The 14,838-nt window shown below is 38.1% G+C and overlaps 2 protein-coding genes across 2 annotated transcripts in view; both read right to left on the bottom strand.

Annotated features, from left to right (window-relative positions):
* The window catches only part of LOC122067988, a 33,336-nt gene extending 30,256 nt beyond the window's left edge, over window positions 1–3,080 (bottom strand). The window contains exons 1-2 of the mRNA XM_042631819.1: window positions 2,617–3,080; window positions 2,386–2,510 (exon numbers count right to left, since the gene is read on the bottom strand). Of these exons, the coding sequence (XP_042487753.1) occupies window positions 2,386–2,510; window positions 2,617–2,780 (289 nt within the window). The 5' untranslated portion in view covers window positions 2,781–3,080. The remainder of the gene's footprint in view (window positions 1–2,385; window positions 2,511–2,616) is intronic.
* Window positions 3,081–6,333: 3,253 nt separating this feature from the next.
* On the bottom strand, window positions 6,334–14,275 carry LOC122089534 (ABC transporter G family member 25-like). The gene is made up of 3 exons (XM_042659279.1): window positions 13,988–14,275; window positions 12,968–13,808; window positions 6,334–7,667 (listed from the first exon to the last, which is right to left on the bottom strand). The coding sequence occupies exons 1-3, from the start codon at window positions 14,078–14,080 to the stop codon at window positions 6,646–6,648; spliced, it is 1,956 nt and encodes a 651-aa protein (XP_042515213.1). The 5' UTR covers window positions 14,081–14,275; the 3' UTR covers window positions 6,334–6,645.
* Between the last annotated feature and the right edge of the window lie 563 nt (window positions 14,276–14,838).

Genomic DNA, 14,838 nt, shown 5'->3' on the forward strand with positions numbered 1-14,838 from the left:
GGGGGAGAAGGTCACAAGACCAATCAAAACCAACCAAGGTTTCAACCAAAAACCAATTCATCATTCATATCTGCAATCCCCATCGGTCACATTGGCATAAATAACAAAAGAAAACCCAACATTAAAGGAAACCTATTCTAATTAAAGGAAACACTGAAGATTAAAAAAGGTACAGAATTATGAAAAGAGGTCAGTTTATGATGCAGATAGATTCCATGGGCTTAAATACAGCCACAGGGATCAGTTGAGGGGGTGGTCCATCACCCTAAAATATGGATCAACCCATTGGGCCATAGGGCCAACCAGCCAAGCTAGGCCAGCCCATTAGCGGCTGGAAGTTTCTGGGTCTTCCAAGCTCCGATCATGGGGAGCTTTCTGCCTTGGACAGCAAGCCTTAATTTGGCTTCTCGAAGGATCTTTGTTTCCTTTTTTGTAATTCAGTACTTTGTCTAGTTTTTTTTGTTACTTAGTCTAGGCAAAGTAGTTACTTGTTTGTCAAGTCTCAATTGTTCTAGACACTTTCTATTTTTTGAGTTCAATCCTTGAACCTATATAATGTAATAGACCCAAGAGGTTTTCCCCAAGATTAATGAAGTAGATTAAGAATTTGCTTTGTGCAATGATGTTGTGCTGAAAGAGCCTATAAGTGAGATACATCGTGTGAGAGACCCTTATCCCCTTTTCTCCTCTTCTTCTTATACTTGATTTCCTTGTTTCTCCCTGTTCTACTATTGTTTTTATAACCTATCGATACCCCTGTTTAGGCCTCTGTTATTCCCCTGGAATCCTTATTGTAGGTCATCAATCAGTTACTGTTTTAGTTGCTGATCTGAAGAAACAAATCAGGGCATGTGATTGTGGATTTTCTCCAAGGACTGCTGCAACTTTGACCCAACCTATCTCAGTAAGCCCTCATCACTTTTGAGTGATTTTCAAGCATTTGTTCAGGCCACCATGAGCAGCACTTGATCAAGAGCTGGTCCCCTTCTAAGGCCCAGATTGGGAGATACCAAAAATCTCCCCATTCTTGACCTAAATCAAGATTTGCTGATGTTCTTCATATAGCCTTCTGATTAACCTCAGATTCTTAGATCTTATTCCTGTTGTAAACAGCTGGGTTTGACTGGTAATCCCAACCTGATTCACTTTGTGATTTTGGTAGTTCTTAGACTGATATAATCTCTGAGTTTTTAAGCCCTAATTTTAGCCTGCAATTGGAGTTTTGGTTGCTTTTTACTGAGGTATCTAATTGGGGTTGCGAGCTACTGTTATTGGGTCTTACCGTGGTTATAAGGTACTACTTAATACTTGGTTAGTTGCTGTTACATCAGATCCCATATTATGTTGTTATACCTAAGATCATTACCTATTGTGGCGCTATTGTGCTCCTGTCTGGAGTTGGGATATTTGTGTCCTAGCTTTACATTAGATTAAGATTCAAAAAGCAATAGCATAATGCAGTATCAAAAGCTTGACCAAGAAACTTCCCACACAAACCAATAATCTTTCGTTCTCAACCAGACCTCGGAATTATAACAGCTTCAACAACTTATGTCCATTAGCACCCAACTATTCCTACCTGGGCCCTTGCTAAAGCTTATTTGAAAACTTCAAATTGAAGCCCTGTCCATGATATTACAAGGTCTTAAGGCTTAATTTGTCTTATTTCAAATTGCAATGAGGAAGCTTTTTTGTGGAAGCTTATCCACTAGGATGCTAGGTCATTTTAATAGATTCCTAATTACACCATGACTCCTAATATAATTCCAATAACAATTTAGAAATCTGAATAAGTACTTAAAAAATAAATACAAAATAGGGTTCAAAACAAAACTTCCTATAATACAAACTCACCCACAGACACCCTATCAATAAAGCATCTATAATTTTGTCGCATACATAGAATTGCATAACTTGGACTCACTGAAAAAGTGACCAGATAGACTTCCAAGAGGCCAAAATTGACGTTATAAGAACATGTTTTCACCTTCCCCAAACACCCCAAAGAAAAGTAACAGAAATGAGCCAAGTAATTTCTTAAACATTCAAAACGGAAATTGTAGATGTTATTACACTCATTCCCAATCTTTCCAATTAAGCATGGACTATCCAAAGAAAAAATATACCATAATTTAAAGATATAAAGCATGAGATGCTCTGTCATCAAGCACATTTTTGCATTGAGCTTATCCATTTACCCTAGGGTCATAGACAACCCTCGATTGTACATTATTCGAACACTTATTTCTTCTTTATTATCACTAAAGAAAAAAAAAAAGTCATAAGAATCTGAAAAAGAAACCAACAAAAGCGTCAAATGCGAATATATTTAGCATATAAGCAGTGCAAACAGCAAACAGGAACGGAGAACCATTCGGGATATACCACCGCCGCCAGTCTTGAAGCGTACAGCGTCAACGGGGAGGACCTTGTCAGGCAAATGCGATAAGAGAGGAGGAGTGTTAAGATCCGTCTCCGTCGGAAGCATTCGATAACGAGGTGCACTCACGCTGCAAATCAATCAAAACCAAAAGCAAAAAAGAGACAATTTACATTTCGTAGAGCATTTGAACAATCAAATGGAACAAAAACGAGAGAAAGAGAGGAAATTATTACGTTTCAGAGGAAGGGACAATTTCGGAGTTGAAGGCATGGTGGAAGGCATTATCAGTGGGAACGGGAAGAGTTCCGCATAGGAAACCAACGGGCTTTGGTGGGACAATCTCCAACTTCCCCACGCATTGAAGCTCGCCCGAACCGTCGGAGCCCATTCCCTCCATGGCTCTCCTCTAACTTTTAGATTCTAATAACTTCGAAGATAACGTTGGCTAGGGTTCTTCTTCTTCTTCTCCTTCCAACTTCGCTGTTCGAGACCTCGAACTCTTCTCACCGAGTCTAGTTGAGCTTTGGCTCTTCGGAACAATGTTGCTGCTGTTGATTACAATTACAGATTTCTTGATTTTGATTCATTTTGTTTTTTCCAATTTGGGACTTTGGGATTGAGACGTTCTTCAGAGGAAGAATCTAGACCTTTCTAGTGTGGTCTTTGAATTTGAGTTTGCGACTTGGAAGTTATTCCATGACCCGAGTAAAAGTACTCTATCTGAGAGTGTATATCAAAGAGGGGGGAGAAATGACCACCCTGCCCCTTTATGAAAAGCGGAAATACTCCCTTTTATGCCTACAAGTGTGCTTCCATTGACCCCATTTTAGTTCAAGAGACACTGTTACAACCCTTCTCCTTTTTTATAATTTTTTTCAGGATAAAAAAACCAAAAAGGCAACCTGGCTTCTACACCCAAACACAGGAAGGGCGCGAAATGACCATCACATTCCCATGAAAAATAAAATCCCGCTATTATTGATGCTTCTGTGTGTGCTTCTAAGAGCCATCCTGTCTTTTAGGGAAGCCTCTCCCATTTTTCTTTGGAAGAGGTTTCTTGAAAGGCAATGTGACCTCGTGCTGGCAAGAGCATTCGAAGAAGCATAAATATAGGAATTGGATTTCCGCTTTTATGAGGGGTGAAGTGTTCATTTTTATCCTTTTTGTGTTTGGGTGTAGGGTCATGCTGCGGTTAGCCTTCTTTTACCCATTTTGGGAGAGGGTTCCTTGAAATGTAGAATAGCCCTTGTGCCAATGCGAGGGCACAATGAGAGCTTGCAAAAGCATAAATAGTGATAGGATTTTTGCCTCCCCCCTTCTTTTTGTGTCTAGGCAAAGGGCCACGTTGTCTTTCAGGTTTCTTTACCCCCATTATCTTTCTTATCAAGAAAATGAATTTAAAAACCTATGTGCATAGGCAATGTTCAGAGAACCCTTTCCCCAATGTAAAAGACAAAATATAACAAAAGGGAAGAGGATTCTTTGAGAAAGTGGCATAGAGGAGTGCATCAATGATGTGGAATAAAATAGTTTCTTATACCGAAGAGCATAAAAGTCATTTCATGTGAAGAACAGAGAGATAGAAAGAGAAGTAGCTACCATGACCTCCACTGGTGGCTCATATAATCTTTTCCTTGAAGAAAATTATATAAAACAAGTGAGGGTGCTCCATGCTGCCAGTATGGGGAGGAATCCACACCATACCAATGAAAACGGTATTGTCCATATGGGCTCAGATTTTCTGAAAAAATGTGAAAGAAAATAATAATAAAAAAATCATGTAAGAGGGAACTACACACTAATGGTGTGAAAATATTTTTCCCATGATAAGTAATGATGTATAAAATTGAAAGTTTGCATGATTTTGCTAAAAATATAAAATAAAAGAACATATACATGAAATAAATATAGTTGAAATGAGGATGTCAATATAGACAAGTGGAAAAACTTGAAAAGATATTTAAAAAAAGGGAAAAGGTCTAGCGGTACACCCACCCTTATATATATCTCTTTCTTCCTCCCTTCTCACTTCCCCCTTCCCCCTTCCCCCTCCCCTTGGAAAGGTCTCCTCTATCCCTCCCATTCCATCATTGTGGTAGAAGCTATATGAGATACAAGTTCAATAGGGTAGGTCACAAGTGACATTCAAAGTGATCAAGGGGGTAGCTCACAAGTGACATTCAAAGTAGCTCGAAAATGTATGAGTTGTCTAGGCTTGTCAACTAACATGACCTTGAAAAAAAGTGGAATTCCAAAACTGAGTAGATCTAGTTAATCCATTTGTTTTAGTAAAAGCTTGATTGAGTTTACTTATTTAAATTCATCTTCCATCTAAGAAAAATAGCAATAGACAGTTGGAATGGGCTATCTTTCGCCCCTCCCCCCTACGTTTTACCTGGAATAAACTTTATCGTATTTTTCTTGACAAAGTGTTGTATCATAGAAATCGATTTAAAATAGAGCAATTAGTTTTAATATTAAAAAAAAAAAAAAAAAAAAAAAAAAAAAAAGAAAGAGCAAGTAATTTCAATATGAATACATGTATGAGGGAGTGGTGGCAAGTGTCAAAACTATAGAGGGCCAAAGTAACGAATTCCCAATTAGAATTGGATTACCAAGGATCTGTTGTAAGCCCTTATTTGTTTCCACTCATCATGGATGATCTAACCAAGCACATCCAAGATCAAGTCCCTTCAGTCAAACTAGGAGAGGTGATGAAGTGGTGAAACTTTAGGAGCGAGAACTACCTTAGAGTGATTGTTTTAAATACTTGGGGTCAACCATTAGCAAATAAGGGATATAGATGAGGATGTTTTTCATAGAATAAAAATGGGATGGATGAAGTGGAGAGGTGCGTCGGGAGTTCTGTAAGACAAACCATGCCTGTTATACTCAATGAAAATTTCTACAAAGCAATAATACGACCAGCTATGATGAATAGGGCGGAGTGTTGGGCAGTCAAGAAGAGTAACATGAATAAACTGGGTGCAACGGAGATGAGGATGTTGAGAGGAATGTGCACCAAGACCAGGAGAGATAGAGTAAGGAATGATTATATTAGAAATGATTTGGGGGTTAAACTGATCCTGAACAAGCTTCGCGAGAGCTGGTTGAGGTAGTATGGTAATGTCTAACAGAGGGCCATGGATGCCTCAGTAAGAAAAAGTGACTAGATTCAATTCATGGAGTCAGAAGTGGGAGTAGGCCTAAAATGACGATTGACGAAGTGGTTAGAAAAGATATGCATATGGTAGGGCTCAATTCTCGTATGACCGCAAACAGAGTTAAATGGAAGACAAGGATCTGTGTATTCAACCCCTTGTAGGGGGCTTTCCTACCAATTTTTTTTTTGGATTTCCTTTATTCTTTTGTCTACTACTATTTTTAGACCATATCGGATCCATGTAAATGACCCCATTTACTTGGGATGAGGATATAGTTTGTAATGTATAGAGGGTTCATTTTATGGTTCACCATGTTTGAATTAGATTCGGCTTCTCTCCAACCGGTCGGGCACCTAACCAGGCATTTGACAGCTGGGGGGACTCAGGCACACACCCCAACACATGTGCGCACACCCCCAGGTCCTCTCTACCATTGGATGCCTGGTTGGGCGTCCCAACTAGGGGATCTTTTTCCATGTGAATTATAGTGAACAACCCCATTAGAAATGCTTTCTTCCACTTTGATAGTGAGCTCCAGTATGATGCCAGATCAATTTCTCTCCTGGGTTATTTTAATGTTTCAAATTTATGATGATTGAGATGTTTTATTGTGTTGATATCTCTTGATCAAGATTGGATATGACCCTCTGTTATGTTGCAACTTCTCCTCTAAGATCAATAAAAATCATGAGAGCTGCTCAGGTCCTGAAGTTCTGAACTATAAAAGAACAAGAAGAAAAAGAGATAAAGAAACACTTCAAATATTATAACTATGTGCTCAATCTATGAAGAAAATGCTGCTTCCAATTGCTAGATTTGGTAGTAATCAACATCACTGTGGTAGCCTTTTGAGGACAACCTTTCCTATATTCTTTTGTTACAACAGTTAGCACTCCTTTGTTGAAACCAATTTGGGTTGCAAACAAAAATGGCTGAAAACTCTGAACCCTCTGGATTACCAGATATTACAAGAATATAGTGGATGGCTACACTATTTGATGTACCTGAACTACAATTGCTACTGAAAGTCACAATGTTGAAGCTAAATGAATAGCTAAGGAGGAAGCTATCCCAATATCTTCATCATTGTTACCTATTTCAGACTTTGATGCGCCTCAATGCAGCATATGCTATTAACCTGTAACCTACAAACATGGAAACCAATATGATGATGCTAATAATTGGATGAATTTGTCCTTCCAAATCCTCTTCCACAAACCTGCAACTTAAACTGTAGCTGTTACTCTGTTGTGAGCAACCTAATAGAGACCACATTGAACGGCCTTCCCCGTACTGGATATAGATGAAAAGCCTATAGCAGTAGAATGTAAATGAAGTATACTTTAACCAGGCCATGCAAGCAGGGACCTTGTGCACGTAGTAGCCTCCTGTGAGCACAAATGCCAGCATTGTAACTGTCACAACTGTGGATGCCTGTTTGGCATCCATGATGATCCCACCAAGTGCAAGGCCAAGCCCCTGAGCCACCAGTACATAGCCTAGTAGCACTGCTACTGTCAACATGAATGCTCCAAACTCGGGCATTAAGCCAGCCATCCAATAAGCCATGGTGGTAAATACCATAGGCAAAATGAGCTCCATAGGGATATCTCCAACAGCTCTAGCCATGAAGTATGAGGATAGAGTGTACATGCCCGATGAGCGTTCCTTGATGAAGATGGCTCGTTCTTGAGGGAATGTGAAAACAGAATTGAATGCAGGGAATACACCCCAGAAGATGGCAATGAAGAAGAGGAAGCCAAGCCGGTCTTGAATATCACGAAAATCAGACTGCCACCACATGGCACCAGCTAATAATGCAGCTAATATAACTTGGAAGACTCTTAATGAGTTGAATGATTCATGCCTCCTCTCTTTTAGGCTTCTCTGGAGGAGGATAGTGAATTGGTTGAACCAACTACTGCTGCTGCTGCCACTACCAATACTTATTCGAGTTTCATTGTTTGGTGACTTTGATTCTTGGTTCCCCATCATGATAGGGCTGTTATCCACACAGGCAGCCTTCACCTTGGGAGCTAACAAACTGCTATATGAGGAGGTAAGGATTTGCTTTAGATTGGGCTTATCTGTCTCTCTAGTTCCATCAGTTTGAAAAACTCCTGCAAAAGGATTTCACAATGTATTTGTATCTACATCTTTCCAGCATTAATGTGATTATGAGGTTAACCTGATAAAAACATAAATGAAAACTACAACAGAGGGCAGCAGTATTGACAGTTCATTTTCTTCCTAGAACACAGGTCAAGGGTGGATATAGTAACCCAAATATAATCAAAAGCTACCATTTCCTTAAAAATGAAGATGAAGGGAGAAACTCTATGACCAACATTGAGACCTTGCTTTCTGCTTCTTAATTAGCAAGAACAACTCTTTCTTGAGAAAATAGATAGGAAAGGTGAAGGATTCCTTGGGTTTTTTTAAATTTATTGTATAAACTAGTAATAGGAATCATATCAGCAATCTTCCTTATGCTTATACTGTAGAGATTTTGGTTTAGTGCTCATTAAGAACACACAATAAGTTTGGTTTAGTATGAATGCTTTGATGAGAGAAATGCTAGAGTAACTGCCCTTATCCTTACAAGTGCTCTTTCACTTCCCTGTATTAGGGATCAAGACAGTCCTAGCAAAACTCTTTAGATCACATGCAAATCATCTTGAAAGTAAATATACCCTGAAAAATTGCCTATTAAGGAAGTAAACAACCATTATAATCAATCTCATATTTTTCTAATTGCGACAAAAATGAAGTTGTAATAAGAAAACAAATCCCAAATGAAGCAAAGAGAATCTAAGCTAAACTGCTAGCCATCATTAGATGTGGCCCATCACACTTAGACTGGTGGTTTTCCACCGCAGTTTCTGTAATTAATGAATTAATAGCATGCGCACTAAACCGTTTTATTTAATATAGACGAGTGTCTAATCTCATGTAATCAAGCCAAGACCAGTCAGCCAAAGGTTTATAGACCAAAAGGAGGAATGGGCATCCACTGGTACTGGTGGTGGCTGGATTAGACCACTTAATTTCCTTTTATATTGGAAAAGCATCTTCTTTCTTTAGTGATTCACAACAGAGTTATATTAATATAAGAACACATGATATAATACTTCATTAACCAAACAAAACGTTTTAGTATATGGGTCCCCCAATTCACATAATCATGACAGGGATGTTTATGCCAAGACCAAATCTTGACTAGCTCAGTAAAATGGCTTGGATCATACATTTCTAAACTGGATAATGTAATCACTCTTAAGCTCAATTTAATTTTAATAATACACTTATTGCATTTTCCATGTTAAGAATCTGTCCAAATTGATCCACTAATCATAGCTGCCAAACAGATGGGCTTTAATCTGTCATAGATAAATGCAACAACAGGAGAATGTAAAAGAGAGATGATCAAAAAGTCAATCTCAGGGGAACCAAATGAAGTAGAGACTCTAGGAAAGTAGAAAAGAAGATGAGAAAAAGTGCTACCTACAGAGTACCTAACACTGTACCTAAAAGGTGCCTTGGAAAGAGAGACCGTGTCGTATCGAGTTTGTGTAATAAGTCTACCCAAGATCTAATCAACTCGAGTTACCCCGGCCAAGTTCTGAGCCAACTCGTCTAGTTTGAAAATGTAGAGTAACAAACTAGGAAAACCCGAAACTGGCCTGGTCTGTTTGTTAAATGTGGTGGGCTCAACCCATCATTTCGGTGCAGAGTCCTACCCGATAGTTGCCCGATTGAAACTGACCAATTAAGAATCCAACTCAACTTGACATGTTTAAAGCCTATTTAGGCCCGACCGATTGACAACTCTTCCACATTAGTCTAATTGACATGTCCCCAAACCATTGGAAGATGGCCTAATCTAGATGATCAATTCCACGAAAAAGCTTGAGCACTACCTAGGGCCTTAAGCATTCAAAGATCTCCTAGGATTTCAATCATCCAACCACACGTGGTGGGAAAAAAAGCAAAGAAAAAAGAATGGTCCTCCAATGCAAGTGATGGTTTAATGGGTATCATTTACCCTTCATCTTCAAAGGCACAACCATAATGCTCTAGTCTCTGACCATAGAAAGGAAGATATAAAGTGTTATATGCAATTAAAAAACAAAAGGCTCAATATTTGCTGTCGGCTTCTCTATAGCCCTTTCTTCCCTTTCAGCTTTCATCTTCATCTTCCTCTTCTCTCTATGAGAACACTTTTAAAAGTTGAGTTTTGAAAAGGAAAACCAGAAGCCATTACTCTGTGGTGGGCTCACACAGCACTATAAAGTGTTGTTTCTATGCGCCACATGCACTGGCCTCTCTATTCTTTCAATGGATAGGATGCTTTCTTACGCACCATCTGACTAATTCTCATTGTAATCTATGTTACTATGATGGTGCTTGAAGAAAGTCCTCAATGGTAACTAATCATCTTCCACCCCTATCAAGTTAAATGACAATGGTCAATTACCACCCCCACCAAAAGCCTTAGATATTAAAAACAATTCTTTATATCATGGAAAGGGACGTACCCCACCGTACCCCCATGTGTCTCTTCTAATTAAGTTGCTTAAGAACCTTTAAACTAAGGGTTCATAATTTTTAACTGAGGACACAACATTAAACATTGGATTAGTGCATCCTCCATTATGGGATTTTTTGAGGATCCAAAGTGGAGGTTTTATTTATTTTTTCTTCTATTAAGGAATATATCTTTAGGTTTACCTTTTTAAAGAAAGAAAAAAGTCCTATAATCCTTTTCTTTTTTTGTGCATGCCTATAGTACTCGTAACAACTACTCTACATTCCCTATAATCTTAACTTTCAAACTTTTAATTTATCAGTTGATGAATTTTATTTGAGCTGAAATTTTACATATTAGAAGTAGACTTACGCTGCATACATCCACAAAATTTTATTGTTAAAGAAAAATAGGTTACAATAATTATATTAAAGTTATATTTTTGGCTTTCTAGAAACAAAAATTTTCCTTAAAAAAAAAAAAAAAAAAGAAGAAGAATAGAACACTAGAACAAGATGAGCCAACGAATTTCTAATAAAAAATTGACTCATATATTTTTTTGGGAGCTTTTCTTTACAAAGTTATAAGGTCTGTATAAAACAAATATTCATAGGATCACTAAAGAAAAGGACTGGCCGGCAGCTCTCTAGTGACTAGATAAGTCCATTGTGTGAAAGAGAGAGAAAGATCTTTATTTTCTCTCACTATAGCTTTCAAGTGATCGGGGAGGATCCTTATACCTAAATTATTGTTAGTTTTGATACTTAAAAAAATAATTTGTTGAGATGCATTTTTGCATAAGTTAGGTTTAGATGATTCTCTTTTGTGAAGGATCTTGCCACATAAAACTTTGACAATTAATGAGTTGTTTCATTTCATGTAAACATGTCTTTTTCTATATCTTTCTTCAAGGAGATTGGTGAAATATATTACAGAATTAGAATGCTTTGTATAACACCATTGACTCACTAATAAGCAAACAACGGATTAATAGGAAAAAACTATACAATTGGCAATCTCCCTAAATCATACTTACAGGTATTATAATGCTACTGAGAAGTATCTTTAGTTTAATGGTTGGTAGCTCAATCTTTAGATTGCAACCAACAAATCTCTTGTTAAGTTTTGATTAGCTTGACAAGCAATTGATTGATAAATAAATAAAAATTAAGTGAGAAAAGGGGAAGATTATTAGTCATATTAGACTCAACCTACAAAGCCTAGGTTGTCTAATATTCCTATCTAGATGTTATTAATATATTCTAAAGGTATAATGAAATTTCTCGGCAACTATGGTCATGACCCACAAGTTCTCATTTCCTAAAGCCTAATAAATTAAAAGCAAAGTTTCACCAAATCAATAAATAAATTAAAAGCAAAGTTCAAATTGAAAAGGAGAAGCAATAAAATGCAATACAGACAACTATTTTGATATTAGTAGAAGAACCAAATTTATATGTAAAAAAAAAATTATCAAACTTTAAATATGTTTGGATTTTCTTTTTAATGTTTATAATATGACTGTCAATGCTATCATGAGATTTTTCATATATATATATATTTTGGAGGAAGTAATAAGCAGACTCAAAGTTCACAATTGAGGTTAAAATGATCATTAATTTAGAATATTAGGAACCCTACATAGACTACCCTCATGCATCTAGAAATAAAATATCCTGCTAATTTGTCAAACACAATAGTATATTATATTTTGGTATAATATTATAATATTCTTAAAATCTCTTATAAAAAAAAAATTAATATTCTCAAAATTTGAAAGATCGAATTTTCCCCAACTAAAGGGTTTCAGATGCACGTAAGAAGAAATCATAAAGGTATTTTTGGAGAATATACTAATACCCTGTAGGGGTTTGTGAACATCAACAGGGTGTGTTGAACTCATGCTCACTTGCAGCCCTAGAAATTTGATTCAATTACCAATTGTCCCACATAATGATAGGAAAAAAAAAAACAAATACTATGAAAAATTGGTGAGATTATAATGCTTTTAAGCCCACATTTGAGATCTCGAGTTTGAGTCTCCCTGGTTGATCTCTTCTCCCTTTATGTGTTCGTATTAAAAAAAAAAAATGATATTTGAAACATCAACCGTCGAATTGGTATCAATATTTTCTAATATAATAAGTTGACTACAATCATAATTAATGTAGTACACAGATTTCAGCATTTATGGACTCTGATGAAATCCATAATGCTTCGATGGTGCTCTACTTAATCCGGTGGATCCATCTCTATATCTCATAAAATCCAAAAAATCATAAAAAAACCAACTACGAAGCGGTGAACCTGGACTTATTACCACGTGTCACGTATCCAAAATGCCACATATCTAATGAAAACTCTGGGCCCACCATGAAACCTTAATATATTAATATTCCTCAATCATAGCAAAGAGTCAAACATAAACTAGAGTTTGCCATCATCATTTGATGCAGTAGATTTTTGGTAAACTGGGACCCACGCTAGCATAATCTAAGAAAATTAGGAACGTGAATGATAAACACAGAGAGAGAAACAATGGAGGGTGGTACGTGGTAGGCATAAACAATTGCCACGTGGACTGCAAGAGGACAGAAGTTTCCCACTATAGAGGGTTACGTATCCTAATTGATTCTATCCACTTAAAGTTCATACAGAGTCGTCACCTTTTCAACCCTAAAGCAGGAAGCACAGGAAGAGAGTTGTTAGGTCATCTCATCTCATGTCATCTCATGTTAGGTCTCCCTCCCGTTTACCGTTGGATTAGAATATATTAGTGCACTTGAAGAAATATTTTTGAAAATGAATATTCCGATTCATACTCACTGACTCACCGAGTCAAACTCAAATTCAGGTTAAATTATGGTATGGTACAGGTAAATGGGTACGTACCATTTGCAAGGTCGAGGAGGAAATCGGCGGGATTGACTGGGAACGACGGTGAAAACCCGATTGACGCGAAGTAGTCCATAGCATCGGAGCCGTTGCCGTAGTACATACACCTTCCTTCTGACAAGACAAGAACTGAGTCGAACATCTGGAAAACTCGGCTCGAGGGTTGGTGCATGGACGTGATAATCGTCTTGCCTTTTAGAGCCAGTGATCCCAACGTCGACACCAACCGGTAAGCTGCCGTTGAGTCAAGTCCCGAGGTGGGCTCGTCCAGGAGTAGCAAACTCGGGTTCACTAGCATTTCGTGTCCAATACTGACTCGCTTCCTTTCTCCACCCGAGACTCCTCTAATGAAACTATTCCCAATTATGGTATTCTCACATTTCCCGAGTCCGAGTTCAGCTATCACCGATTCGGCCACTCGGATCTTCTCATTCTTGGACAACGAGTCTGGCAGTCGCAGCAACGAGCAGAAGATTAAGGTTTCACGAACGGTTAAGTTAGGGTAAAGGATATCATCTTGGGTGACGAACCCGGTTCGTCTCTGAACCGCTTTGTTGATTTTCCGGCCATTGGCGAGGACAGTCCCGGTGAGATCAGGACCATGGAGTCTCCCTGCGAGAGCATTGAGAAGAGTTGATTTGCCGCTACCGGAGGGACCGAGGATGGCTAGGATCTCTCCTGGTGACACCATCCCTGTAATCCCATTTAGGATCGTTCGTTCTTCGGAGGTGGTGGTGATCCGGCCGGTGCTGGTTGGACCACCACCAAGTATGTTTCTGATACTGCAATGGCTGCTGCTCCTGCTTTCCAGCTTTACTTGGTAACATATGTCAATGAACTGCAAGGGAAAATAGAGGAAAAGTCAACACTTTTATTTAGCCCATCAACTTTCAACCCTAGACACAGTCAGCTGGTTCAGTTTATGAGCTAAGACTACTTACAAAAGAGAACCCACATAACCCATAGAGAAGAGAAGAAAATCCAGAAAGGTAACAGAAGAACCAACGAGAGGGTTACCTTGAGAGTTATGGGATGGCAGGAAGAGATTATGGACTCCAAACCTTGGCAACTTCTTTCATTGGGGCTTTCTTTTTCACCTACCATAGGCATTTTGTTCTCTCTTTCTTATTCCTGTGTCTGTCAGTAAAGAAGGAGGAGACAATCTCCTAGAAATGAAGATCCTTGAAGCCTTGAACCACCTGGTTTTGATATGAGAGAGAGAGAGAGAGAGAGAGAGAGAGAGAGAGAGAGAGAGAGAGAGAGAGAGAGAGAGAGAGAAGAAGAAGAAGCTTGAAAGTAGAAAAGAGGCTGAGAAATGAAAACACTTGAGGCAAAACAACCTCTATTTATTTAGTTTTAGACTCCCTTGCCACACCAAACTGAAACAACCAAAGCAAAAAAATGCTACGTGGCAGTTCCATATTCCACCTGGAAACTTACATGCTATTGCTGAAGGCTTAAGCAATCGACCAATTAGGCACCATTAGATAGAGGAAAAGCACGAAAAGCAGGATCGAAGGGCCATACCATAGCCCATAGGGATCCAACGGCTCATATATCCCAGCTCGGGTCACCCCGGTTAGGTCTATAATATACTTGAAAGCCAAAAGGCCAAAGCTCAAGTCCTTTTCATATTGTACTAGTACATCTAGGGTTTTATGTATTGATATCGGATTGGTGGATCATATTGGTATTGATCGAGATTGATATCAATATTTGATCGATAATATTTAAGGTATTGTCATTATTAGGGTATAAATTATAAAAAAAATTATTTATTTTTTAATGAAAAATAAAAGTAAAACCGATCGATTTAAACTAATACGGATCAATCCAAATAAATATCAATAGAGATCCATATCAAAACT

Source organism: Macadamia integrifolia, chromosome 2 (assembly GCF_013358625.1).
Source record: "Macadamia integrifolia cultivar HAES 741 chromosome 2, SCU_Mint_v3, whole genome shotgun sequence".
Taxonomy (NCBI): Eukaryota; Viridiplantae; Streptophyta; class Magnoliopsida; order Proteales; family Proteaceae; genus Macadamia; species Macadamia integrifolia.

What these genes read in the sequence shown, in the direction of transcription:
- LOC122089534 (XM_042659279.1), bottom strand. Translation starts at nt 14,080, where the DNA reads ATGCCTATGGTAGGTGAAAAAGAAAGCCCCAATGAAAGAAGTTGCCAA. An exon ending in GCCATCCCATAACTCTCAAG is followed by an intron (nt 13,809 to 13,987) that starts GTAACCCTCTCG and finishes TTTCCCTTGCAG; the next exon opens with TTCATTGACATATGTTACCA. An exon ending in CCTCCTCGACCTTGCAAATG is followed by an intron (nt 7,668 to 12,967) that starts GTACGTACCCAT and finishes ATCCTTTTGCAG; the next exon opens with GAGTTTTTCAAACTGATGGA.